This window comes from Carya illinoinensis, chromosome 12 (assembly GCF_018687715.1).
Source record: "Carya illinoinensis cultivar Pawnee chromosome 12, C.illinoinensisPawnee_v1, whole genome shotgun sequence".
NCBI lineage: Eukaryota > Viridiplantae > Streptophyta > Magnoliopsida > Fagales > Juglandaceae > Carya > Carya illinoinensis.
The window spans coordinates 3,455,642-3,481,917 of NC_056763.1; the positions used below are offsets into that span (position 1 = coordinate 3,455,642).

A 26,276-nucleotide genomic window follows, 5' to 3' on the forward strand; every position below is an offset into this window, starting at 1 on the left:
CTTAAACATGTTTACCACCACAAAAACCAAAACAGAGATCTCCCTGAAACCTGCAATCAGCTGCTTCCACTGAAACCTTGCAACCAACCTACTTCCAATTCCAGGCCTCAAAACCCTTAGTCAACCTTTCATGACCCAATTTGAATCAGAAACCCTCGAGTTTCTTTCCTCATCCTTTATAATTCAACGGCACAATATTTCCCAAGATTCACCTAGATTGAACTTAGACAAACATTAATATGTCAACCTGCGTCAATTTCTGGACTATGTTGAACTTGAGGAAAACAATGCTTTCCTTAAGAAACAATCCAGACAAAAGGCAAGACAGTAGTTGCTATAACAACAGATGGAAGACAGAATATAGCACATAAACAGGGTTCTGCAAGCTCAGACACTTGGGCCAATTGCTGGACTCCAGCAAGCAACCATGAGAAGCTCATATTCTTCCGGAATTATATTTACAAGGTGTATAAATGTTAACATGCATCAAAACAGTATCAGTATGTAGATAGAGCCAGAAGCTTATAGAAAGACCAGAAAAATGGTATACAATACTTAGCATCACCCATTATTCATAACTCTATTTTCTGTGATTGATATCTAAAACATGAAGTATGCCAGCCTGCCTACTAATCTTATTATGTTAATGTTATTGGGTTTGTTGGGAGGAGAAGCCCTATTGAAAGCCACACTACCATCACTAATGCTCGAGCTATAACTGCACACCGTTTTAGAAGGTAGCGAAACAAATTACAAAAGGAGCCATAAGAAAAAATTCAGGTTTCATAATTCATTGCACAGACAGCGTGAGGAGGCAGGTGACTAAAAATAATTTCAAAATCATAGGTAGGTTTCAGTGTCCGCCATAATGGTTATGTCAAATTTCATTAACAGTATCCCAAAGAAGAACAATAAAAGGCCATCAGGAGAAAAAAAGGAATCTTCAAACTGACGTCACACTTTACCCTGAATGAACCACAAAATCTTAACTTTGTGTGCCTGGTCGAGCGGGCCCAAAGTAATTTGTTACTAATCCCATTATAGCAAACCTGGTGTTCAAAAATTATAATCAAATTAATATCAACAGATATATGAGATATTGCATAATTCCAACACATTGGATATGAGTGAATCATTGACACAGTCATGTTGAAGCATAGAGAAAATGCAAAAACACTAAGTTTGAAAGTCTTCTGGAAAGGGAACCAATATCCTACTCATTTCCTTGCAGATCACCAGAAGACACTGAAGTAAAAATAGTTTTTGATAGGTAAGACAAATTTTATTGAGACAAGTAAATACACATAGCCCAGGTGCACAGACAAGTAATTTAATTTAAAAAAAAAAAAAAATTGATAACAAAATCTTCCAATAGAAGTTACACAAGCAATTTGAAATGTAACTCAACTATGCACTTTGTGGATCACTACTGGAATACTCTGTACTTTAGGTCAATATTTTGCACACATTAGAGCCCTAAAATTGAGAGGGAGGTACACGTAGGCAAAGATAGCACTTAGCAAAACTAGTCTGTTCTTGCAGTGTCCTTTTATCCAACATAACTGTAAAACTTAACTGGCATACAACGGCTACACTTTTACATAGAAGCCCGAGATGAGACCTTCAAACTTACTCTAAAGAGAACAGCTGCTTTAAAGCAATAACTTAGTCCCTTATTTCAGCTGCAAATGATTTCTTGTAAGGTATTAAACTTTTTTTTAACTTTTCTGTTTAGATGATAAGAATGTTTCATTTGGCGAGAACAACTTTACTCCTATATATCTACCACAAATTCAGTCTCATTTCACACTGTTTACCTGAGTTACGAAATACAAGAAAATCATAAATCAATTTCAATTTCAAATAACTTTTAAAATCAATTATAACAGCTTCACCCCTATATATGATCATTTCTGAAAATATTTCTAGAATTATGCATCTTGATTTTATACTTCCAGGAGAATGTAGCAACTTAGATCACCAAGGGGATGACTAAAGTGAACCTACCATTTGACACAATCTATAATCAAGTAGATGAGGAAATTGCAAATTTTGTCAGTGCATTTCCTCTTTGTAAAGTTGGCAAAGAAGATCAACGCAAAAGCTTTACTAAACCTCATGAATTAAAAGCCAATAAAATATCCCAATCATGTCATATAAATTTCATAGAAAATGGATCTGAAATTCCGTCTATCTGGAAAGAAGAGTAATGATATACCTACAACTCTCTTACAACTCTTTTACAACCCATTTCACATCAACCAATGTACACATGCCACTTCATTAAAAAAGTTCACTTTTACAAAACTACCATTCATTTCATATAGACTAGTCAGAAATTTGTAACAAAGTTGTAGGTTAACCATTTTCCTTCAATGATTATTAGCTAGTCAGTGGTGTCTAGGACATCTACAAATCGAGATTTAGCCTATTCATGCCTATCTTCAGTTTCCTCTTCTCGCCCAAAAATAAAAATAAAAATAAAAAAATAATAATTTTTTGGCAATTCTTAATAAGCTAAACACCAATCTTCCTAGACTTGGTACTCATTTCATGGCTTTTATCAAAATGTTAGTAACATGTCCTTCCCCACATCCAGGGGGACCATACTTTCTTTGACAAAACAGTCACGCCATGCCCTTGACTCACCTCTCTATCTATAAAAACCACTACCCAGAGAAAGAAGCTCCAGAATGAGTCTATTGTGGATTCCCAACTTCTCTATCTATAAAAACAGTCCGCTTGTTAAGATCTTAAACAGTGAAGAAGCAGGCCAAGGTATACAGATGAAAAAAATTATTTGAAGCCATGTGTTCCAAATCCAACTCACAATAAGGTCTACGGCACAGATTTCTCAGTATCTCCAATATATCCAGTCGAGTGCAAATAATCACCAATCTCTAAGCATTTATTTCAGCGATAATTGTGCAAGAATCATAGCAGTATGAAACAAAGAGGAACTCGCAGCACTTCATTGCTTCAGATCCAAAGCTTTCGAGACTACGACCATGCGAACGAACTTTTTTCCACACAAAAATGCAATAAAAAAAAAATAATCACGTGTGAAACAAATACAAGCACATATACATACACACTAGGCTGCTAATTAAAAAGGAAAGCATACATCATGGCCATGGAAATCTGCTTGAGGTCATTCTCGACATTCCGCATGTTGGCGAGGGATTGAGCACAGAATATGATAGCAAGCCACGAGCTTAGCTTGTACTGCGAAAATTGAAATTACCAAAAAACTACATCAGATATTCCAACTTGGAACATCAGAATGTCACAAAAATATGTATGTGCCTGTATGCACGTAAGTATATGCATATAGTAGATCAGTAAATTTGCAGAAATTTAGACGGATGGATTTGAGTGAATGAGGGAGGGAGGCAGAGGGGTGGTGTGTGATACGGACCCTAAACATGACGCCGGCGATGCCGAATATGACGGCGATGAAACCGGAGTAATCGACCGGCAGATCTTGCGGGGACACCATCTGTGCCACGTAGGGCTTCGCCGCCGATGGTTGACGTGGATCGTTCGCCGATATTGAGTTCCCGTGCGACGACATCTCTCTCTCGATCTCGCGCTCTCTCGCCCTCCGCGCAACTGAAAGCAGAAACGGTCAAACGACACCCTGCATCTTACTAGTGGGAACGGTGCAGGGTGTACACCCTATACGGATCCGGGCATACGGAAACATCTGATCCGCATTCTGGTTTGAGACATCCGGGCGGATATCCGATTTTGAAATTTTAATAACTAATAATTCTGTTTATCACCTTCAAACACCACATACCACACTTACTTTAATTTTTTTTTCATTTTTTATATAACAAATATATGGTATATAGATGATAAGTAGAACAATTCAATTAATTTAATAAAAATAAAATAAAATAATAAATAATAAAAATTATTAATAATAAAAAATAATATTAAAATATGTAAAGTATATAGTGTGGAATAATGAGTAGCATCCTCACAAACAGTAAAAATCGATCTCTGAAATGAAGTTTAAACCTGCTATGTTATAAGACCAACAAAAACATAGTGTTAAAGCCTTGTCAATATTTTCATTGGCTGTGCACGTGTTGGGTGCTCGTGCCGTCTGAGTTCGTGTCAGTGCTTGTGGCTCTTTTTTTTTTTTTTTTTTTTTTTTTTGCGCTTTGTAATGTAGTTTTTGTTGTTTCGTTATTAATAATGTAGAAATAGACTATCGGACTTAGTGTCCATTGCAGCAGTATCTCGTACTCCGCCTCTCTGAGGAGATGGAGGGGCCTATTCAGTTCTGTTTATACAGTGTGCACTTTCTCTGTCAAGAGAAAGTTATTGAGAAGTTAAGACAATATCCGCCATTATATGTGTGGGAATGCTCCAGAGCAAATGTGTAGTTTGGCTTTTAATCTGAATTTTTCTGTATTGATAAGTCACAATTGTAATTTCGGTTCATTGAATGAAATTAAATCTGTTTTCATTAAAAAAAAAAAAAAAATCATTGGCCAAAACAAGAAATAACACAAAAAAAAAAAAAAACCATAAATTAATGTGCATAAAATCTTTATGAAAATCTTTTTGTTCTTCTCCTCCCACCTTAATTCTTCCAAAATGTCCATTACATATAAATAAATAAAATCACAAAAACTATTCCAAAGAATTTGAAACCACAAAAAACGTGAAATGAATTCTCCTAAATAAATTTGAGAAATACATAAGCACAAACTAAGAAAGAGAAACCCTCCAATCATAACCTCACCAATCTCTATACAGCTATCAAAGAACAACTTAACAATATAAAACAAATCACCATTAGAATTGACCCAGATACTCCATGCAAGGAGATGCAAGGAGATTTGGCTGTGATGATGCAGATTTAACAAATTATACGTTGATATTATTGGACTACTCCAAGAAGGTAAATCAGCGCAAATATGACAAAAAATAATGAAGATTCCAAGGATTGAAACAATATTGCACGTGTCAATATTTTGCCCATAATTTTGACATGTATCATAATCATGCATGAGATCCCAATTCGAAAAGTTATTTTAAGCACACAGCTTGGATACAATGCTACACTTAGAGGTCTACATTTTAACTCCAAAATCAGCCATGTTTCCTCCAAATAGAATATTTACATCTTTTTGCCTTTATGAAAATATCTCATTTTCACATGTAGAGATGATTTTGATTTCGATTTGGGTTAGATTGTTTTGCAATATTCTTATTTCAGTATGTATTTTATTTTTATGCAATAATTAGAATTGTATCTATTTGGAACAAAATTCTCATAATTTCAAATTTTCATACCAATTTGAACCAAGCTTGTGAGCTTTGAACTTGATTTCAAATTTTATCAATAAACTTTACTCTCAAGATTTTCTCTCTATTTTGCATTTTTTTTATCAATCTTGATCCTTAATTTTTGTTGATTAACTAACTATTGGAATAATTATAATTATGTCCAGCTTCAATACGTAAGTGATATTAAACACAAAATTGGGGTTAAGGGCACAAAAATCACAAGTCAACTCAACTGTGGGATGTGAAAAATGACAAATTAGATTAATCAAGGTCAAGAGAGCTAACGGTTAGCTCGCTAGGATGAGGAAAGCTTTAGCTTCTTGTTGGTTAAGCTCACATTCATAATGCCTATGTATTGGATATAGTTCATATAAAGCTCGCATGTTGTCTTGCCCTAATCAAGGGAGAGGGAGTGCTTAGTTGCTTCATGCTTTGAGGGAGAAATGAAATCGATGAACCCTTTCTTCTTGCTTTGGTGAGCACTGAGAAGGAAGTTCCAAGTGATTGAAGAATTACGTGGTGGGAAAGCTAATGAGCAAGTAATGAGAAATCAATAACCACAATATATTGAAGAATTTCCTTTTTCTCTATTGAATTTGTATTCATAAAATGGTAAGGTTTTGATTCTTTTTATGAAAAAGACTTAAATGTTTAAATTTAAAAAATAAATTTGATGAAGTGGCACCATAGGAGCAAAACTCTTGCTTTTGAAATTGTATATGTTATAGACTTGAGGATTGCAAAAAATCCAATGCCATTATTTGCATCCCCAAACTCATAAAGGATTGAAAAAGGTAAAGGTTTTTACTCGAGTATGTAATTACAGAGTGTAGAGTGTAAACGAGTCAAGTTCGAGTAAATAGTGAGTGATCAAACCTTGTTCGTTTAATTTTTATTCAAATACGAGTCAAATATAGGCAAAAATTAGAAGAAATAATAATTATAGAAATCAAAGTGAGCTAGATAAGATAGGTTGTTGTGCTATATCCAAGCTTTTAAGCCTGGTTTGTTTTTGCAGATGAAATAAGATAAATTAAAAATTAAATAAAATATTATTAAAATATAATTTTTTTCATATTATTTTTATTTTGATATTTAAAAATATTAAATTATTTATTTTATTTTGTGTAAAAATTTAAAAAAATTAAAATAATTAAGTGAGATAAGATGAGTGTTGCAAAAACAAACGAAGCCTTAGTTTAGTAGATGATTCCAGCTTCCGCTAAAAAGTGTTGTTGCAAAAACAAACGAAGCCTTAGTTTAGTAGATGATTCCAGCTTCCCCAAGTATATGTAGTGCTTCCCATGTTGAATTTCTCATGCAACCCTTCCCGTCGCACAACAATCAGCCCCACATTAGCCACACTCGTGGCAGAATAATCATTGGGTTTAATTTAAAAGGAGTTTCTCTGACCGTTTGGGGAGAGATGTGTCTTCTCAGAGGGCAGAATATGATATCAGCAGATACGTTTCATTCCGTTTCCTCCGTGTGACAAATTATGAATAACCAACCACACTTCCTCAATCCAATGTTTTGGAAGATATCATCCCAGATTTTACTTTTATTTTTTTTCCTTTTTCCCAAAGGTGTTTTACAGCTTGACATTGAGTTGTCTAGTAAAGTAGTATCTAACACTACCACTCGGCCAGCATACACCACGTAAACTTCAACTTTAAGAAGGCACAACAAATTTATAAATATACATCTCACGGAGGGTCAGATCCAGAAAATCAAAGGAGAAAAAAAAAAAAAAAACTCAACATTGGAATTCATATTGAACCATCCAGGATAATTTGGCCACCACTTTTTTTTTTCCCCTTTCTTTTTTTATCATTCAGCTAAATTTATGAGAAAAATTACACTATTTTTAACCAAGTATGAACAACAGGTCAGATTAAATCACTATGTAGTAGTATATCTATAGCAGTCTAACTGCCTAATTTTTGCAGTCATATTGGAAATCCCTGCCCACTCACTCTTCCCCCTCTTTCTTTCTCCTTTTTCCCTTTTAAGGAGAGAAACCAATCTCTGAAATCACATTATGCTCATTCATTTTTTTTTTTTTTTGATAAGTACATTATGCTCATTCATGCTCAAAGATTATGAACAATTCACATTATTACCTGAAATTATGGCTGCTGAAAAACCAGACTCTGCTTGTCCTCCCCCCAGCTACTGAAAAATGACGGGGCCTTGCAGTAATGTAGTTTCTTTCTACACTATCAAAGTATACAGGACAACTTATATTTATCAAGAACGACATCAATGGCCTAGATTGCAAAGATCTAACAGCCTCCATCGAGTTTGAGGGGACATTCTACTATCCATCTTCCTACATCCACACTCCTGTGATTCTATTGGGTCGAACCAAGCACCATTAGATCAGTTGAAAGAAAATGGACCAGAGAAGCACAAGGGGCGTGGAGACAATTGACCAAGAAAGAGGGAAAAATCAATTAATTAATGATCAAAGTGACAGACATTGTACCCTGTCGGGGAGATTCCTAGGCATTGGAAGTGCGGTAACATATCTCTGGGGGCAAGATTTTTGGGAATTTGCAGTTGTATCAGAAGACGAAGAGGTCTCAGGTCCATCAACTTGCCCCCGACCATGAAATTTGGCAAAACGATTGATGACAGAAAACCTCTCTAGATCCTGGTATTCCACTCTTAAGTCTAATATTGAGGTTCTATTGTCCAGTCTGCATATCATCACAAGTAAGCATTAGCAGAGAGAGAGAAAGAGAGAGATCTACATGCCATAAATATGAAGCAAAGAAATACAACAATAGCATCAAGAACACCAACACCAGGTAACCAAAAAGACAAGGGAAAATTATATTCAGCAGCAGCATTGTGTAAGCTAGCAGACTGTAGGACTTTTCTAGGTGGGTGCCATTATATTCGTTTTTTCTTTGGGTGCCATAATTGTGCAGCCTTCTTTGTTTAAATCATATTTAATCATTTAACAGGAGCAGAAAACAAAAAAAAAAAAAAAGTAGCTTAAATCTTTTTGATGGTACCGATGAATGGTACTGGCATTTAACATGTTTAGGAATTGTAGTTGTACTCTTTCTAATAGCTAATATGACAAATGCATTATTTTCTTGTATGGTAACATGCTTAGGAATGGTATGCATATTATAATATTCTTGTTGTGTAATATAGTTACAATATTTTATACCATGTTGCTCCATCAAGGGCTATATTATTTTTCACGGACAAAAAACTGTCAAGGATCCTTTTTTGATAAGTAAAAAACTGTCAAGGATCTCAAACCCTATTTAAAGTAACGACCTCTTAAATTCCTAACGTCCTTGCCAAGGCCATGCCATGCCATGCCGTGTTCCAGTTTCACATTGTTGGTATTAGGTGGTTATAATAATCATAAGTAACGACACGGGGAAACTAGCCACATCAACTATAATTCCAGAAAGACCACTTAGTTTGAAACTTCCCAAGAACCATATAGAAAGTCTAGTTTCACCTAGTAACTACCAAATGTGGCATTTAGCACCCATGACTACTTTTATAGCCTATTCATTCTACGTGGGTTATTCACATTCCCAGTGCGAGACTGGAGTTTTACAATTAATTCCTTACCACTCTCAAATTAATTCCTAATCACATGGTGGAGAAACCTTGTAAAGGACATTGTGAAATAAAAGGATCCGAAACAAGTTAACAGTACAAAGAATATTTATAAAGAATAGGACATGAAAGTTACCTCAACAAATCAGTTTCGAGCTTCCTCGCTTTGCCAATAAAGTCTTCCATGACCTTTAAGCATCGATGGTGAGCACTTCCAAATGTTGTGAGCTTCTCAGACAGGCTAAAAGCATATTTTGAAAAACTTGCCATTAGTATGTACAGAATAATATTAAAACAATCAATCATAATGTCATCCGCCCGAGGAACATAAACTCAAAAGTCTTCTAGAGCAATTCTTACAGGCTTCTGTTGTCGGTAGCCATAAAAGCATCATTTCCAGGGATAGAAATTGCACCGCATGCATATCCTAGTACTGATCTGGCAATAAAGTAAGCTATGCTCTCATAGTGTGACCTAGAATCAGCAGAGATGACTCCTGCAGGAGGAGGGTGTAGCAGCTGCTGCATAAGTTGTGTTGTCAAAATTAGCCTTCTTTTAGGTATAAGGATGAGTGGACCATCTTCAACCGCCTCAGCTTCATCTTCAACCTGTCATCAAATCTGAGGCAATTAGAACTCCGCAATAACTTTGGATACCAAAGGAAAAGCAAATAAAAGACACAATGTGCTTAATCAAACCTTCTCAATCAGTCGATTAACTGCTTGGGCCCAAACTAATTCTGCCACACTGTAAACAGCAGAACTTTAATTGTGTTAAAAAGATAAAATTATTTTTAAAAAATAAGCATAAGACAAATCAATAAGTGAACAAAGGATGAGAAAATTAACTGAACAAAAGTAAACTTTCAAATGAGAGAGAGAGAGACAGCTAGAAGTCAGTTTATATTGATATAGGAAATTCATAGAATTAATGCGTTATGCATGCCAACCACCTGATATTCTGAAGCCTTTGGGAGCCTTCCGTCAATTCTTTATGCCATGGTATGAGTTCTGATGTAGCACTCTTACGCTTCTTCGGTCTTACAGTAATCATACTATGATCGGTGACATCAGGAGGCAATAAATGATGCGATGAGGGCTGTTCATTTGCGACTGATGTAGAGTAAGAACTTTGATGAACATAAGCAAGATGACTAGCATCGGGAGCAGCATTGACTTGATCTGTCGAACTACAAGCAAGCAAACTGTCAGTTGGCTTCCCAACAATGAAAGGCTGCTCCAAAGCCTTTGCAGTGGCAGTCTTCTGCACATCATATGTTGGCAACGTTTGTCCATTTTTAAAGCTTCCATACTGCTCAAACCAGGACGGTGCCATCTGGGGACTGATCTGAGAATTCTCAGACCGAACAGCAGTTGCACTACTACTACTTGATAAATTATGATGATTGTCCCGAACAAATGCATACATATCCTGAGCAGATGCATTTGTATCCTGACTTTCCCCTGGCTTAGCTGAAAAGCTTAGCATCTTAGAATCTCCAGATGGACCTAAACTGTGATCACACGATGCATCTCTAACCATATTATTGTATCCATATGATGGTTGTCCTCCTTTTGGAGCTATGTGCTGTACATCCCTATCAGAATCTGGACCTTTAAATCTCTTTGCGCTATGATTACTTGGATCAATCTCGCCAGTTTTCATGGCTTGTACTTGATGCAGTAAGGAGTAATTCTGATGCATAGCATTATTTGGTCTTAAAGAACGGCCAAAAGCTTCAATGTCTCTTTGAGTAGAAGCAGCATTCGAATGAGGTGAATCAGACAGAGGATTTACAACAGATTCCCTCCCCTGTGATAAGCTCAACATGTTTTCAACAGGGTCATTATTCTCAGCTGACATTTGCTGCCCAGGGTTTTTTCCCAACAACTGCTCTTTCCCGGCAAAGCCTTGTGAATTTATAGAACTTGTAATAAATCCAGATTTACCATCCCCTCCTTTCTGGGCATCTTGATTATCAAGCTTCAAAGGTCCAGAATTGTTATCTGATTGATGATGGAACTTAAACAAGTTAGATGAAGCCTTGGATGGTTGGGCTGCCAACAAATGTTGCTGGCTTTTAACACTGTTCCATAAATTAGGAACCATTTTTGAGAATGCAGTCAGTTGAGAAATGCCAGGTGTAACAGAAGGCAGAGAGACTTGCATGCGCTCCGAAGACGGGATTGATTGGGGATCTCTTGAATGCGTTTGGTCTGAACTATTTGGCTGGGACAACTCTGCAGAACAAGCCAGGTCATGTTGAGTCCTTGTGGATGCATCTGGTGCTGACGCCAGTACAGATTGACCAGTTTGATCCAACATTAGTTGCCCACTTGCAACAGTGGTGTGCTGGCCTTGATGATGACTTGGAGAACCAGACATTAAAGCTGTAGAGAACTTTCCATGGACATTGTACTGTGACTGTTTATTGGGCATTTGGCCTGAACTATCAGAAATATTATGCCTAAATTCACCTTGAGATGATTCATGGGAAGATGCCAAAGACTGAACTGAGGCTGTTAAGGCAAACCACATATTAGCCTTATCTCCAGTCCCAGAAGCTACATGAGATGAGCCAAGAACTGTTTGTGAAGAGCTCTGAGAAGACAACACACGGTCAGGAATTGGCAACCGTTGAGATGGAGGGGCCAACTGTAAACCAAAACCCTGAGTGGCGGAGGACTGATTTCGCTGAAAATGACTAACAGGTCCATCAGAAGTTTCTGTTTCAGGCATCTCAGAAGATGGACAGTGATTAGAAGAGCTAATGTGTCTTCCGATGCCACGTTCATTTGATTGATCCACCTTGTGAAGAAGCTCCAGCATATTTTGACTATGTAAATAAAAAACAAGCAAAGATATATTTCAACTCTCCTACCAGTGACTTTAATAAAACTAAAAAAGCTGAAAGAGAACTATAAACATGAAAACATTAGTATATAAGCAGGCATCTATTGAAAACAAATACAAATATTCTGTTATTATCACAGTATGTAAAAGGCATAAGCTAAAAATCATTTTTATGAACAATAATTTTTTTTTTTTTCAAGTAAAGTTTAATGAATGATAATTAAAGAAGCAAAATCGGATACAATTTTTTTTTTTAATAAGTAAAAATTAAAATCGGAGGACAATATTAAAATACCAAATCTATTAGAATATCAAATATAGCATAGGAACAGCTAATCTCAAATATTCAACTACCTTGATGTAGCCGTCTTGTTAGAGGCATAATTACCCACAGAGTTGTCATAGGGACCAGATGAATTAGGTACATAACCTGGAAGCATGCTTTTCAAAGGTATCTCATCTAAGCCTTTGGTGTCCACCTGAAATCCAGGCAAACAGCCCTATGAAAGTTTTTATTAAAAATAAATAAATAAATAAAGCAGTTTATTTCTCAGGATTTTTAAAAAGCCAAACTTATCAAATGAAAAAAAAGAAGTTACATCATAATTTTCAAGTATGTAAAAGTCAAATGATCACCTTCTCCAATTCCATAGAGTTTCTATCAGCCTGATCCGAAAATCTTGATTGGCCAACATAAACCTGGTCATGACCTCTTAATCCTTGGGAAACCTGCTGGGACATTGCTTGTGAATTTGCAATATGTTTTGGGCCATAAGAAGGCTCCACGATATCTACATCCCCCATTGGATGGTACTGAAATCTACGAGTTCCAGATTTTCGATTAAGTTGATTGGATAACTTTTGTTTGCTCTCAATCAAATTATGCGAGTCACTAGCATCTAGCCACACACTCTCTCTCAAGCCACTGGTAGGAGTATGATGCAACATATTAGAGCGAGAACTGTCACTTGAGTTCTCTTTCTTATTCAAGTTCTCCTTTTCATTCATTTCAACTGTTCCCTTGTCCAGCCCATTATTCCCTGGTGACTCCAAAAATTGAGGGTTCTCATCGAGATGATGCCGGTATTTCCCCAGATCCTCATTTCCTTTGGAGTTCCCTGAGGATTGAACATCCTTCCAGAAATCAAGATTATTAATGTTTTGAAGCTGCTGGCTTCTTTCCTGGTTGGCCCTCAAAGTGCTTGAATTAGGAATTGCAGCAATACTATTAGAACTTGAATCTTCCCTGAAGACCTGCAAGCTACCTATACCAGATTTTACATGTTCTGATGCAGCAGATGAATTAGGAGCAGCGGTAGCCTTCCATCGACCAGCACCATGACCAGTTCCCAGGTGTGCGGCTCCCTTATGATCACTACTCTGAGTCAGTTGAGATGATTTTTCATTCTCATGATGTTTCAAAGTAGAACCACTATCAGGTGACAACGATTCAGTAAAATTCCATCCATTTGATCTATTGTAAGGCTGGCCAACACTATTATAAGAAGATATAATCTGTGGATGGGCCAAAGAACCGGAAATGTTCTTGGTACTTGTTTCTACCCCTGAAGGCTGAGCAAAATTTCCATAAATATGACTGCCTTCAGTTAATGGCTTTTGTAGCGGGTTACGATCTAACCATTTGCTTCCTTCTTCCTGAAACTGTGGAATACTTCTATTAGAAGAATTATTTTGAAACCTGTCACCCTGTTGATGCAGATTTTTGAGTCCTGACTGCTGAACTCCTGGAACCTTAAAATAATTATTACTTGTAGAGGGCCTATTTGCATCATCAGAAAGGGGGAAAGGTCTAGAACTCAAAGCCGAAGCAGTCTGCAAGCTGTTATCAGTCCAGACTGGCTGTTTGCTACTGTCATTAATGGTTAAGGGCTGTTGATTCCCAGTTGGAGGTCCTGTGTCCCCAAATGTCGGACCACTCCACTCTTCCTGAAGTCCTAAATCAGCACTCGAAGTTTCTGCAACAGCAGACTGCATAAGAGCACTCCAACTCCCACTTTGCACAGAAGGAAATCCATTGAAAAAATCAGTACCATCCAACATATTTCCAGCCCTTGTGCTCCTGCCAAAGGCATCCCACAGATTTTCATCCGAACCAAACAAAATCTTCTGTTCAGCTGGATCCAGGGAAGACACGCTCTGAGATGGGGCAACCTGCACTAGTGTTTTCTCATGTGATGTTTCTGACGATCCATTTAACTCTTGCCTCACATTCAATTCTTGCATTGATGCACTTCTTTGCTGAGGATTCACTTGCTGCAAGTTTTCCAAATTAGGTACAGTGTTTAGACCTTGGCCAGCAGCAGGACCAAACATATTTTTAGCTTGAAAATTCTGTCTGGAAGCAAAAGTTTCATCGTGCATGCTAGCCTGACCAGGAAATGTAGCATACTGGTGACCTGAAAAGGAATTACCACTGGACGAAACCTGATGAAATGCAGGCTTATCCAGTTGATCGTGAGAATTTTGACTTGGAGTACTTCTTACACTAGAAATAGGAACCCCATAAAGAGATTGATCAACCTGTTGAGGAACTAATCCCATCAGACGTAGTGCCTGGCCTTGCTCAGGGGATAACATAAGTCCACTAGAAGATCCTTGTATAACTTGAGATGCACCACGCTGCAGCCAATTTGAGTTACCTGACACAAGCTCAGGTGGCCATGGATAATTACCTGCCTCATTAATAGGAATGCCATTAACCAGCGCAGCAGAATGGTTGGGAGCTGTCTGTTTTGGGACAGGAGAAACCTGATTTATTGAACTCTGTTGCCTTTCCTCTAGCTGCTGCCTGTGAAGTTCTTGCATTTGTGTGAGCATGAATTGTTGCTGTAGTACCTGCATGTCATTGATCCCTGAGTGCTGCCTTGGCAAAGATTGCAGCATGCCAGGCTGCTGGCCACTCATTTGCTGTTGACCTCCAAGAAAATCATAATTAACCGGAGATTCAGTATCTTCCAACCTTGATGGATTTTTCTTAGTAAGCTCAGGACCACTGCCTCGCTGTGACTCGAGAATAGATATGCCTTGTAATGTTAAATTATGCCGATCAGCTTCTGTATCCATTCCCAACAAGTTTGCTTCATTCTGCCTCGTCTGGACAAATTGACGACCATGCACATAGCCATTCAAAGTTGTATGCTGGTTCTGAGGCAAACTTCGCCCAAACTCAGACCTCACATTTGATTGTGTCAAGTTGAAACCATGTTGCACACGCAAAGACTGACTTCCTCCTCCCCTCTCAGAGTCATCTAGAACCAAAGGAACATAGTTGTACAATTAATAACAGAACAAAAAGAACATAGAAGTTCAATAACAACAGCAAACGACACTTGACCGTATGATCACGAGATCCTTGATTTTATATGGGCACAGAGAGGGTTGAGAACAGAAGTTCATTCAGTTGTTACATGATACCCTAGGAGACCACACAAGCAAATAGAAACGAACGATGAAGAGGTAAACATGTTGATACCTGACTGCTGTACATTGTAATTCTTTGAATCGGAAATAAAAGAAGCACCGATCTGTCTCTGGTTTCCAACCAACAGATTGCTATTTAAAACAGGCCAGTTTCCGTGACCTGTTTGTGAATGATGATGGCCCTGAGACGAGTTCTCTTGGCCAAAGAAATTGTGGACCCTGTCTTCAACTTCGTTGCCAGGCATAGATGATCCAGCCCACGAGTATTCAGTAGCTAAAATTTTGTGAGGAGAAAAATTACCTAACAGAAATATGAGTAATTCAAGATAACCACATTCCTACAATTCCATTACAGATCAAAAACCAATATGAAATCTCTGCAAAAATAATTGAGTTCAGAAACACACCTCTTTCCTGTGCATTTATTCTCTGCAAATGCCACGTTCCCAACACTCAAAATTTATTCTGCACCCAAACAATCCAGCATATGAAAATAGCTTTGCGGAAATTTGGCAGAATAAAATTACCAACATTTTGTGTGAAACAGAAGGGCCAGAAGAAGATACAATTATGATGAAGAAAAAGAAGAAAGATTGTGCATAAGACTCTTCAAAAAGCATCTCATTCTACCAAAATAGTTCCAAGGTTTTTTTATTTATAAGTTTCCTTTGAACTTAATTATGCAACCCCAACAAAGGAGTGAAAATAAAAATGTACCCTTTTATTCAAGTTCTATATGTTTAGGGATGCAGCAAAAAACACCTCAATTCCCCGGGTGGAGATCTAAAGATTTCCAAAGCCTATGACGAATCCATCATGGGGTCCCACCTTAGGTCATGCATCCTTTCAATAATTCCAGTGGAGCATGTACAACAGAATTGCTTTCTGTCTCCTTTGATTTATAAGAAATTAACTCCCCATTTGGACGTTAAGTTGGTCTCATCTCATCTCAACATCTAAACACCACTCAAACACAAATATTTTTCAATTTCAAATGTTAACTTTTTCATCGAATCATTACCTATAATCATTACAACTTTTCCAAACTTCCAAACAAAACACAAAAAGCAATTCAACTTTTTAAAAATCTCAAAACAAAAATAATATTAAAAAAATTATATTCTAACAATATTTTAATTTTATAATATTTGTATTAAACTTTTTCTCTCCTTTCCCAAAATCCCATAAAACAACTTAACTCAAGCAATTTCACTACCATTCACAAACCATTTTACTAGTATCCATAGATTTCTCATCTCATCTCATCTGAATATCCAAATGAGGCCTAAAATTGTCTATCATGTGTCTTTTTCTACTTGAAGATGCTCAAGATTGTTTAATAATTAAATGTTAACCTACTTGGCTTATTCTTGTTTTGGTTAAGAAAGCATCTTAATTAGTCATATAAAAATCTTTTCCTTGTTTAAATACGAGTTTTGTCAATTCCACAAAGTTTGCTTTGAAGATCACAAGTAGATCACAAATGGAATAAAAAACTCTTTCTTTGATACTGTGTTTCTTTGGGCTCAAGCGAAAGATTTTAATGGTCTTAGTGTCCATGATTTCCTTGTATCAGCATCTAACTCATTAGGTGTTTCCCTTGTATATGACCTGTGTACTTGAGCTATGCCTTGCCTTATTAGTAAAATACTAATTACTTATCAAAAACAATTTCAAAGATTACAAATAATGACATATCAATGCAGATTTCTAATAAAAAAAATTTCAAAGGGTACAAATAATTTTTTTATATGTAAAGAAAAAAAGAGTACAAATAAAGACATCAATGCGGATTTCTAATTTAATCTCAATGTTGAGACTCCAATGATTCTCCATAAGTGGCCTACTGGTCTTAGCAAAACTCTAAGTTTTCTATCTCCATCTTCTCATCCTTTTGTCTGTCTGCTCTTTTTCTTTTTCCTTTTTATAGTATTTTCTGACAGTGCCATGCAGACTCATCAACCAAGTTTAATCCATCGCACAGTCCAACTTTATCACATAAACCCTAATACATCAAAATCAAATCTTATCCTGTACTCCTCCATTTTAAGCACATTGCTAAAAATAGAATCCAATCTGATCCTCACTCTATTCAGACTGAAATACTTTCCCTTCACAAACCCGGCAAACTGATGAGCTAGCCATCGATAGGGACCATATCCATTGCATAATCTCCAATTTTAAGGGCTGTATCATTTTCTTCACCCTTACAACGAACTCTTCTCAGGTCTTGCTTCTCCAATTCAATGTACTTCAGCACATAACATTCACATCATCACGAGATTCCCATCTCACTGACAAGAAAATATCACCATTACATCAAAAAATGTTAACGATTGTCTTTCGATTACACAGCTATCAAGTGTGATAACACCAATGTAGACAAAAAGCCATTAATCGCTAATGGGAGAGAAAGTGACATATTCCTTGATGATAATAAAAGAGTAATAACAAAACCACAACATCATCAAAGCAAACCACATTGGCATTCTAGAGTCACTTAGCTATCAGCAGAAGTTTAATTTATCAACTACTGCTGCAAACCTCCTCCCACCAAGCCCCTATGTATTTTGGAAAAGCCAGGAATATTCTATCACCCTTTAAAACTTTTCTTACTTATCAAAAAAATTATTCTATCACCCTTTGAACAATGGAAAAAAATTCTTTTTAGGAACACCTGCATCCCAACCAATCCAAATGAAGCACAAACTTAACATCTGAAAAATTAGCCTGGTCATGGAGAAATGTCTGATGCTTTAAGATTCATTTCAATTTTGACAATCTCATCACTTTTCAAGATAGGGTCATCATTTGACATCTGATTGAAGCAAGACCTATATGCATTCCAAACTTATAATATAACCATCTTAGGTTGCAGCAGTTTTTAAATTGAATCATTAGTTTATGAGCTACAGGAATTTTTGTGTGCAGGCAGATCTAGAATTCCTTAATAATCTTTTATTTTCTGTGTTATTTTATGAATAATGATTGGTCTCAATTATTCTAGAATTTGTTAATTTTTTTTTATTTTTATAATTAATAAGAAAGAATTTGTAATCATATTACAATATTTTTATTCAGAATTTTAAGGCTGTCAGTTTACTGGTCAAGTTAGGAGTTCTATACTCGAAGAAAATTGATTAATGAAATATTGCATGATTTGAGTTTGGAGGCAAGGACTGCTTAGAGTATGCTTCTCTCTGTCTCTCATTATCTTCCTTACCACACTGTTACTGTTTCATATCATGGTTCATGCAACTACTGAATTGCCAGAAAATTCTATCTGTATTTCTTTCTTTGCAACCCCAATTAGTTTTTGTCCATACCTATCAAACCCGTAGAACACCATCTGTCTTTCTTACCAGTTAACCACCTAATAACTTATCAAACCACACATGCAATTAAGTTAGCTGTAGCACATGATTTCTACAACCTGTAATCATCTGTTTCAGCTACAAACTTTTCAAACCATTATTCAATCCACAAATGCTAAATCTTTCCTTCATGACAAAAACCTCAAAATACTAAATTTTTTTCCTATCATAAAACCGACCACAGGCAAACAAAGGAAAATTTAACTAATTTTTCCAGTCCAAGTACAAACACTAATCGAATCCATCATTCTAATCCCATTTCTTGCCCATAGTCCACTCTGCCTGACCACACAGCATGTTTCTTTTGCTAACTGGAAATTTGATCACAACACCAACTAGAACTTTTTGACCCAAGTAAGGTAGGAGCATATTCAAACAAAAATGAGGATAGGCATCATATATATATATATATGAGTTCCTTCTTGACAAATAATCGATTATCTCAATTATTCCTGAAAAATTCACATAAATGATCACTATTCCTATAAAACAAATTCCAAGGTCATGAATGCCTAGTTATTGTGACAACACTTCGTCCCAGTCCCTTGTGTGAACAGGTCCCTTCTTTCTGTTGAAATGGATGCCTTCCCCTATTAAAGCTTTCGTTTTCATGTTCCCTATCTTCACTAATTGCAACGAAAAACAAGCATCATTTCCAAACTCAATGATATTTTCATGATGACAACAACAAATAAGCATCATGTCCATGAATCTGTCACATTTAATCTGGTATTTTCATCACATTACAATTCAGCACAGATCCAACCATTCCATAAGCCATTCAGGACTTGATAAACTCTCTTGTTATCCACGTAAATTAGGTTTCACTGAAATCTATGCATCTGAAGCTATGAATTATCATAAAGAAACGACTATATCTACAAAATTTAATTATCAGGAAGGTTCATTCACTCATATCAAGTTTAAAACTCACTCATGCTATCAAGAACAGGTATTGAAAAGGAATTTAGGACCTATTCCATAGAACTATCGAGGAGTAGTTAGCACCTCCATATCCAATTTACCAAATGCCAACACCAGGCAAACCCAAACACCCACAAACAAGAGCATAGAAAATGTATGTACCAGCGGATTTCTGACATAATAAACCTTCCTCCCGATTTGTTTACTGATTGGCAGTACGCAATGGAGAAGAAAGAAAGGTATTCAATTGAATGCTAAGCTTCCTTATTCTCAAAACCGGGAAAGAAATGACAAGAAAAAAGCTGTAACTAAGCAGGTACAACTATTTCCCGCAAGAGAGAGAGAAGCGCGGTATAACAAAAAGGCTTCGGCAGGGCCGAAAAATTTTGTTTTAAGAAACAAAAATGAAAAAAACACACAAAACTCAAATTCAGTTTCATCTTCTTTACCTCTATGTTCACAGCAAGTAAACCAAGTCTGAAGACAGAAACTTCCTCATAAGATCGAGAACACAACACCACAATTTGAAGTCACAACCAATTATTAAAACGAAAAAGCGACGTAAAACATAAATATGAGGTGCGAGAAAGCTGCCCAACCCTAGAACACAAAACCCTAGCATAGATTTGCTTTCAAAATAGTAATGGTCCCTAGAGAGAGAAAATTAGGGTTTGTAGTCAGAGAAGGAGAGGTTAAGAACTCACAGTGACGTCAAGCGGCCTCCAATGAAGCTCAGAACCGATCCTCTGGGAGTGTCTGATTGCTAAGCTTTAGGGTATGAATCGAAGAGAGAGGAATGCGCGTCTTGAGAGAGCGAGAGATAAAAGTGATCGAAATAGTGCGAAATTTTCAACGAACTGAGAAACATAACCGAGGCTCGGGCCGGGGCCGAGGCTCAGGGGACGAAGCGGAGTGGCTCGGGACCGAGGCTAAGGTGGGGTTAGCCGGTTTGGTTTCTGCTTTCTTGGTGAAAGGAAAGCTTTTGGGTTGGAGCGGCCATGTGAAGAGTTGTTGGGAGTAAGAAGAGAATTAGGTGGTTCCGCAATCAAATTGTGACACGTTTCAGTGGACCCCCTCTTTGAGCTTTACCTAGTACGATTGGGTTGCTCCAAACCGTTGATTTCCAGGCAATTTTGCACAACCTTTTTTCTTTTGGTAAATAAAATGAACTTCGTTGAGAAGAATATGTGAAACGAGTATTCATACGGTCCGGGATAAAAACTAGCGGATAATAGATTAGTTTTCAATCCATACTTGGAGCAGACGGTGTTAAGGATGCTCCTATTTCCATATATATATATATATACACACACACTAACCGATGATTTCGAAGATAGGACTGCAAATCTTTTCAAAAAGTACCTCAAGACAATAAACAATAGTACACCCACCACTCTAACTGCTTCTAAAGAAGCTATTTGTAACTTTTTTACGAACGTTTTATTACTGTCTTTTAAAACGGCATTCTCTTAATAGGACTTGGGTAAAAATCAAGAAATTGATGGTTAAAACTCAATTTTTTTATTTTTTTTATCCACCTCTTTGTACTGTTATTATTATTTTAGAACGTTTGTTGAGAAATCTCACCCCCTCCTATCATCTTTTCTACTTATTTAATGAAGTTTACTCGTTTGCTTAGAAGAATAAAAAAAAAAAAGGCACATGTGCCTAGTTGAAAAAAAACGTACTAAATAATAAATGAGAAAGTAAATAAAAAAACTCAAACAGATTTAAAAGATGTCATAAATTTAAAAAATTTAAACCAAATATAATTAAAAAGTGAAAAAATATCGGGTTTATATACAACTTAGTGTTCTAGTTAAGCATATAGTTACAACATTGAAACTTTGATAACAAGAAATTTTGAATGCTTATGTTGTTACTTCAGTTACAGGAATGATAGAGAGGATATTGAGTTTGTTTTGATGTAGTTGTTCAAGTTAATTTATTTTTATGCCTACATAGATGATCCATTCTTTCTCTAAAACTTTACTTGAAATGTTTTATAAATATGGTGGATGTTTCATGTAATAATGAAAAGATATAAAAAGATAATATATCAATTTTTTTAAAATAGATGTATGAATTTACATTTTTCATAAAGCGTTTGGGTCTTTGTAGCATAAAAAAATGAAAAATAAAATAAAATAATTTTTTTTACAAGAACAAATTATTATTGTTAATTTTAATAGTCATAATTTGATGCATTTTTTGTTTATTTATTTTTTACAAAATAAATAAATTCAATAAGCACAAAATATAAAAACGAAGAAAACAACATGCCGCCCAAAATTAATTTTCATTTTTTAAGAGTTCAATATTTTTCATAAAAATTTTATGAACACTTGGTATTTTTTATGATAATTTTTTACCTGGGTCGATTTTTAAAATAGTATATTTTCCTTTTTTTTTAACACATGAGAATCTCAAAATTTAACATTAAAAGACCAACCACCCCCCAAATTTTGCACAAGCCTAAACCAACTTGCACCCCATGTGCGTTGTTCTACCAAAAGCCCTAAATATTTATTCTCTCCTTCTTCCCCCCCTCTCTCCCCCATTCTTTTTCCTCCAGTGCCAACACCAAGTTTCTCACAAAACTCTCTCCCTCTCCCCATCTCATTTGTACCACCTCTCTCTCTCTCTCTCTCTCTCTCTCTCTCTCTCTCTCTCTCTCTCCCCTTCACTGAATGAAGTTGTGGCCACTCAAACAAAGAACAATTGGTAGCCTCTTCTTTAGTCAAGCGCAGTTTGTTCTCTTGCATCTGTGTTCCGTCTATTATCCACCAATAACCACTGCCACTAACAACAGGTTGCAACCACACACTGACTGAGTGATTCAATGTACAAAAATTTGGCCCTCGTCCACGAAGAACAACATCCACCTCTCCATCTCTTTCATCCTTCTCTCTCTTTGTGTTTGTTTCTTTCTTAGATATTTTGTTTGTGAATCATTATAAATCTGAAGAAATTTTTTTTGTTGCCGTCATTTGGGTATGAATTGCTTTCTTTACGGCTCGTTTAAATTAAGAGATGAGATGGTTTGAAACCATCTCAGCTCGTACGGTAAAACACTAATTTATCCAAACAACTTGAAAATGGGGTAAAATATTTGGGCCGGGCCCAACCCATCAAGCCACTAGGGGTAGGTACAAATATCCGCCTCATGAGAGCTTTCAACTCACCCCATATTTCTACATGTCTCTCATGATTCCTCCTCCTATTGGTTACTAATTGATCCCACCAAATAATTGCATAATTAGTAAACTCAATCACCACCAACCTTTCTTCTCCTCTGAATAATTGTAATAAGAAAAAATCAACTCTATTTTATTCTCCCACTTTAAATAGACTTCAGGGTCATTCCTACATTGGAAAGATAGTATTTTCATTTTGATGCACACAAGGTTCCTATCTACCACATCTCGACCCCTTGGATTTCTCCTAGATCCTCTTCCACGCCTACCTCCTCTAGGTCTACCCATTCCACCCATTTCAACTTTAGATGCTATGTCATCCTCATTCTCATCATCTTTTTCATTCTTATACTCATTTTTAACGTTGGGCTCACATCTCCTTCTATCTCGCCCACCTTGCAAATTTTTAATCACAACATCTTACTGATTCATCATATCCCTCACATCCTCTAACACCAAATTCAACCTTTCAAACTATTGTTGCATGGCTTGCAACACAGAGAATGAGTTATCCGCCTCCTCCTTAAGTGTTGAGTTACTCTTATGAGACATTTTAATGCATTGCAAAACAAGAATATTAGTGGTAAAATCTCACACACTCGCCTAAGTGTTTACACTTGAATATTGTCACTCGACTCTTGTTTCACTTTTTTGACTTTTCCAATACTATTCTCACCCACTCTTACATTTAACCCCACCTACTTTCCCTTTCAAGTTCTTTAAGAACTAGTTGAACTATATTAAGACACAACTTTGTATTATTCCAACCAGCAACAGATTCAAAAAACAAGAAATGAATGAAATGACACGGATTTCAAGAAATTTGTACAACAAAAAGAGTAATTAGGAAACAAGATATTAAAGATGATATATTTAACCCATTTGAAGATAAAGATCAATTAACACCAAATCATTTCAATTTTCGAATTGCAAGATATATCAAATAGCTATTTTCAAAATTTCTTTCTTTATATATTTCTTTTTACATATATATATATATATATATATATATATATATATATAACTATGCAGCAACCTTTGAATACACTGCCTTTCTTTTAATACAAATTCAATCACAAGTAGCAACAATAATTCTAATTTCTGAAAAAGATTGATCTAATTTCAACAACAAGAAACGGAAATAGACAAAGGATAATTGATAACAAAATGGAATTCAAATCTATAAATGATAGATTTGGAAATTAAAGCAAAGATTCATGTAATCAATTAAAGAATTCGCAAATCTGAACTCTTAAATCAATTACACGAGTAATTAATTCTGAAAATCACAAATCTGAATTCAAGCACACGAAATTAACAAGAATGAAAAAGGAATTACAGATCATAAAAGAAAACCCTAGAACACACCTAAGATATATATAAAAAAAAAATGCAAGAATTGAAAAGGATAAATTAGACCTAATTTGGAATCGAGCTCTGAATATAAAATGATGAGAACCCATGGGATCAAAATCCCTTGAAGCCATAATCAAACTGAAAACTTACCCAAGAAAGCCAATAATCAAGTCAGAAGGATATAGACCTGTTGAAATCTTGTTTCAAGAACTTAAATTCGATGAGAATGCTACAAAGAGTTTGCCTTTGACAAGTTCTTAATTCAATAAAAAATAAGTAGAGAAAACTAAAATTTCTTTATGAAGAAAACTTCATTCACGTTAAAAGTTAATGTAAAATGCGGCTACATGTCTTTTTAAAACCCCTCCCATGAAACCCTAGGGCCGGCCAAGGCCTCCATCAATTAAAAGATATGGGTTGAACATCTTTAAACCCAAAACATCCTAAACTACATGCCTATAAATAATTAAAAAAAGTCTACTTAATAAATTAAATATAGAAACATAAAGTAAGTCCATACGCTTATACTTAATGAAATAAAAGGTCTACACTAAACCAGTAGGCTATACCGCCCCCTCTGTAGCTTGTATCACATGGATTAAAGTTGGTTCCTCTTCTTTTAAGCCAATCTTGAATGTTGGGATCTTGCTCAATGAATTTGCAAACTCGGCTAAAGTTGATTGCACCAATCCTTACATTATTTTCTTGATATTCTTAGCTCTTGACCTTATGATTAGCCTATCTAGAACTTGCAATGGATCTTTAAGACACGGTCCACCATGGTGCCTATCAGTGCCTTTAGGATGTACCGAATATGGCGAGGAACGGGATTTGGCCAGTATTCTTTCCAAGATTTCTGAATTAGCTGGAACTACTCTCCGCCCTTTATATAACAAGGTTTCATTCTCGCCCAAACTGAAATGCAAAGGTCATTTCCCTCTTTGGACTCTTTGCCAGATCTTCAGTGGCTTCAGACCCTTCCTTTGTTGGCTCTTCAGTTTGTCAAAGTCACTCACTCTTAATTTACTCCTAAAGTAAATCATTCGCCAACAAATGCCTCATTCCTTCAATAAGTGAATCCATATTCGTAGAACTTTCTACATCCTTCGACCTAGACTTATGACTCAATGTATCAGCAACTAAATTAGCCTTTTCAAGATGGATACTTGATTTCGCACCAAAAATTGCTTATAGTCCCCAACCATCTCCGTTGTCTCATATTGAGGTTCTTTTGGGTGAATAGATGCCTCAAACTCTAATGATCTATATATATTTCACAGGCTTCTCCATAGAAGTAATGTCACCAAATCTTCAAGGCAAACACTATGGCTCCTAACTCCATATCATGAGTGGGGTAGTTCTTCAATTGCCTATAGGTGTAAGCCACTACCCTTTCTTCCTAAATTAGGACACATCCTAGTCCATATTTCGATGTGTCACTATAAATCACAAATGGTTTGTGAGGTTCTGACAATGCTAACACTAAGGCTATGATTAACCCTCTCTTTAATTCCTCAAAGCTCTGCTCAAGCCTTTCGATATGAATGAATTTGGCATTCTTCCTAGTCAATGCTATGAGAGAACTTGATAATTTGAAAATCCTTCTACGAATCTTCTATAGTAACCAGCTAGTAGTAACCAACTAGTCCTAAGAAACTCTAACTTCATTTACTGTAGTAGGACGTTGCCAATCCATGACCACCTCGATCTGACTCGAGTCTACGGTGACTCATTCCCTGGATCTCACGTGACCAAGAAACTTAACTTCCTCTAATCAAAACTCGCACTTGTTGAGTTTGGCAAATGGTTGAGTTCCTTAAGCTTGTCTAGTACCAACTTTAGGTGACTCTTGGGCTACTCGACATTCTTGGAGTACACTAGGATATAATCTATGAACACCACTACAAACATATCCAAGAATGGTCTGAACACCTTATGCATGATATCCATAAATGCTGATAGGGCATTAGCTAACCCAAATGGCATTATCGTAAACTCAAAATGGCCATATGTCATCCAAAACACTAGTTTCAGTATGTCGTCTTCCTTAATCCTTAATTGGCGATAACCAAACTTAAGATTAGTTTTAGAAAATATTGCAGCTCCCTGCAATTGGTCTAGCAAATCATCTATCCTTGGTAGGGGATATCTATTCTTTATGGTCACCTTATTCAACTCTTGATAATTAATACACATCCTAAGGGTCTTATCTTTCTTTCTACCAAATACTATT

At 36.2% G+C, this 26,276-nt stretch overlaps 2 protein-coding genes across 8 annotated transcripts; both read right to left on the reverse strand.

Moving 5' to 3' along the window:
* Positions 1–765: 765 nt before the first annotated feature.
* On the reverse strand, positions 766–3,668 carry LOC122288823 (protein Asterix). The gene is made up of 3 exons (XM_043095611.1): positions 3,419–3,668; positions 3,125–3,225; positions 766–1,049 (listed from the first exon to the last, which is right to left on the reverse strand). Exons 1-3 carry the CDS (start codon positions 3,572–3,574, stop codon positions 986–988), a joined length of 321 nt encoding a protein of 106 aa, XP_042951545.1. The 5' UTR covers positions 3,575–3,668; the 3' UTR covers positions 766–985.
* A 3,739-nt stretch (positions 3,669–7,407) lies between these two features.
* On the reverse strand, positions 7,408–20,479 carry LOC122290409. 7 transcript variants are annotated; one of them, XM_043098073.1, is made up of 11 exons: positions 20,195–20,479; positions 15,600–15,657; positions 15,245–15,466; positions 14,293–15,020; positions 12,388–14,196; positions 12,106–12,230; positions 9,851–11,734; positions 9,597–9,645; positions 9,259–9,506; positions 9,035–9,139; positions 7,408–8,009 (listed from the first exon to the last, which is right to left on the reverse strand). In XM_043098073.1, exons 3-11 carry the CDS (start codon positions 15,435–15,437, stop codon positions 7,775–7,777), a joined length of 5,376 nt encoding a protein of 1,791 aa, XP_042954007.1. In that variant the 5' UTR covers positions 15,438–15,466; positions 15,600–15,657; positions 20,195–20,479; the 3' UTR covers positions 7,408–7,774. The 7 variants fall into 7 exon arrangements, with proteins under 7 accessions (XP_042954007.1, XP_042954006.1, XP_042954005.1 ...); XM_043098072.1 differs by adding an exon at positions 17,314–17,486 and having other exon boundaries at positions 12,388–15,020; XM_043098071.1 differs by adding an exon at positions 17,314–17,486 and having other exon boundaries at positions 12,388–15,020; positions 15,245–15,493.
* Positions 20,480–26,276: the final 5,797 nt, after the last annotated feature.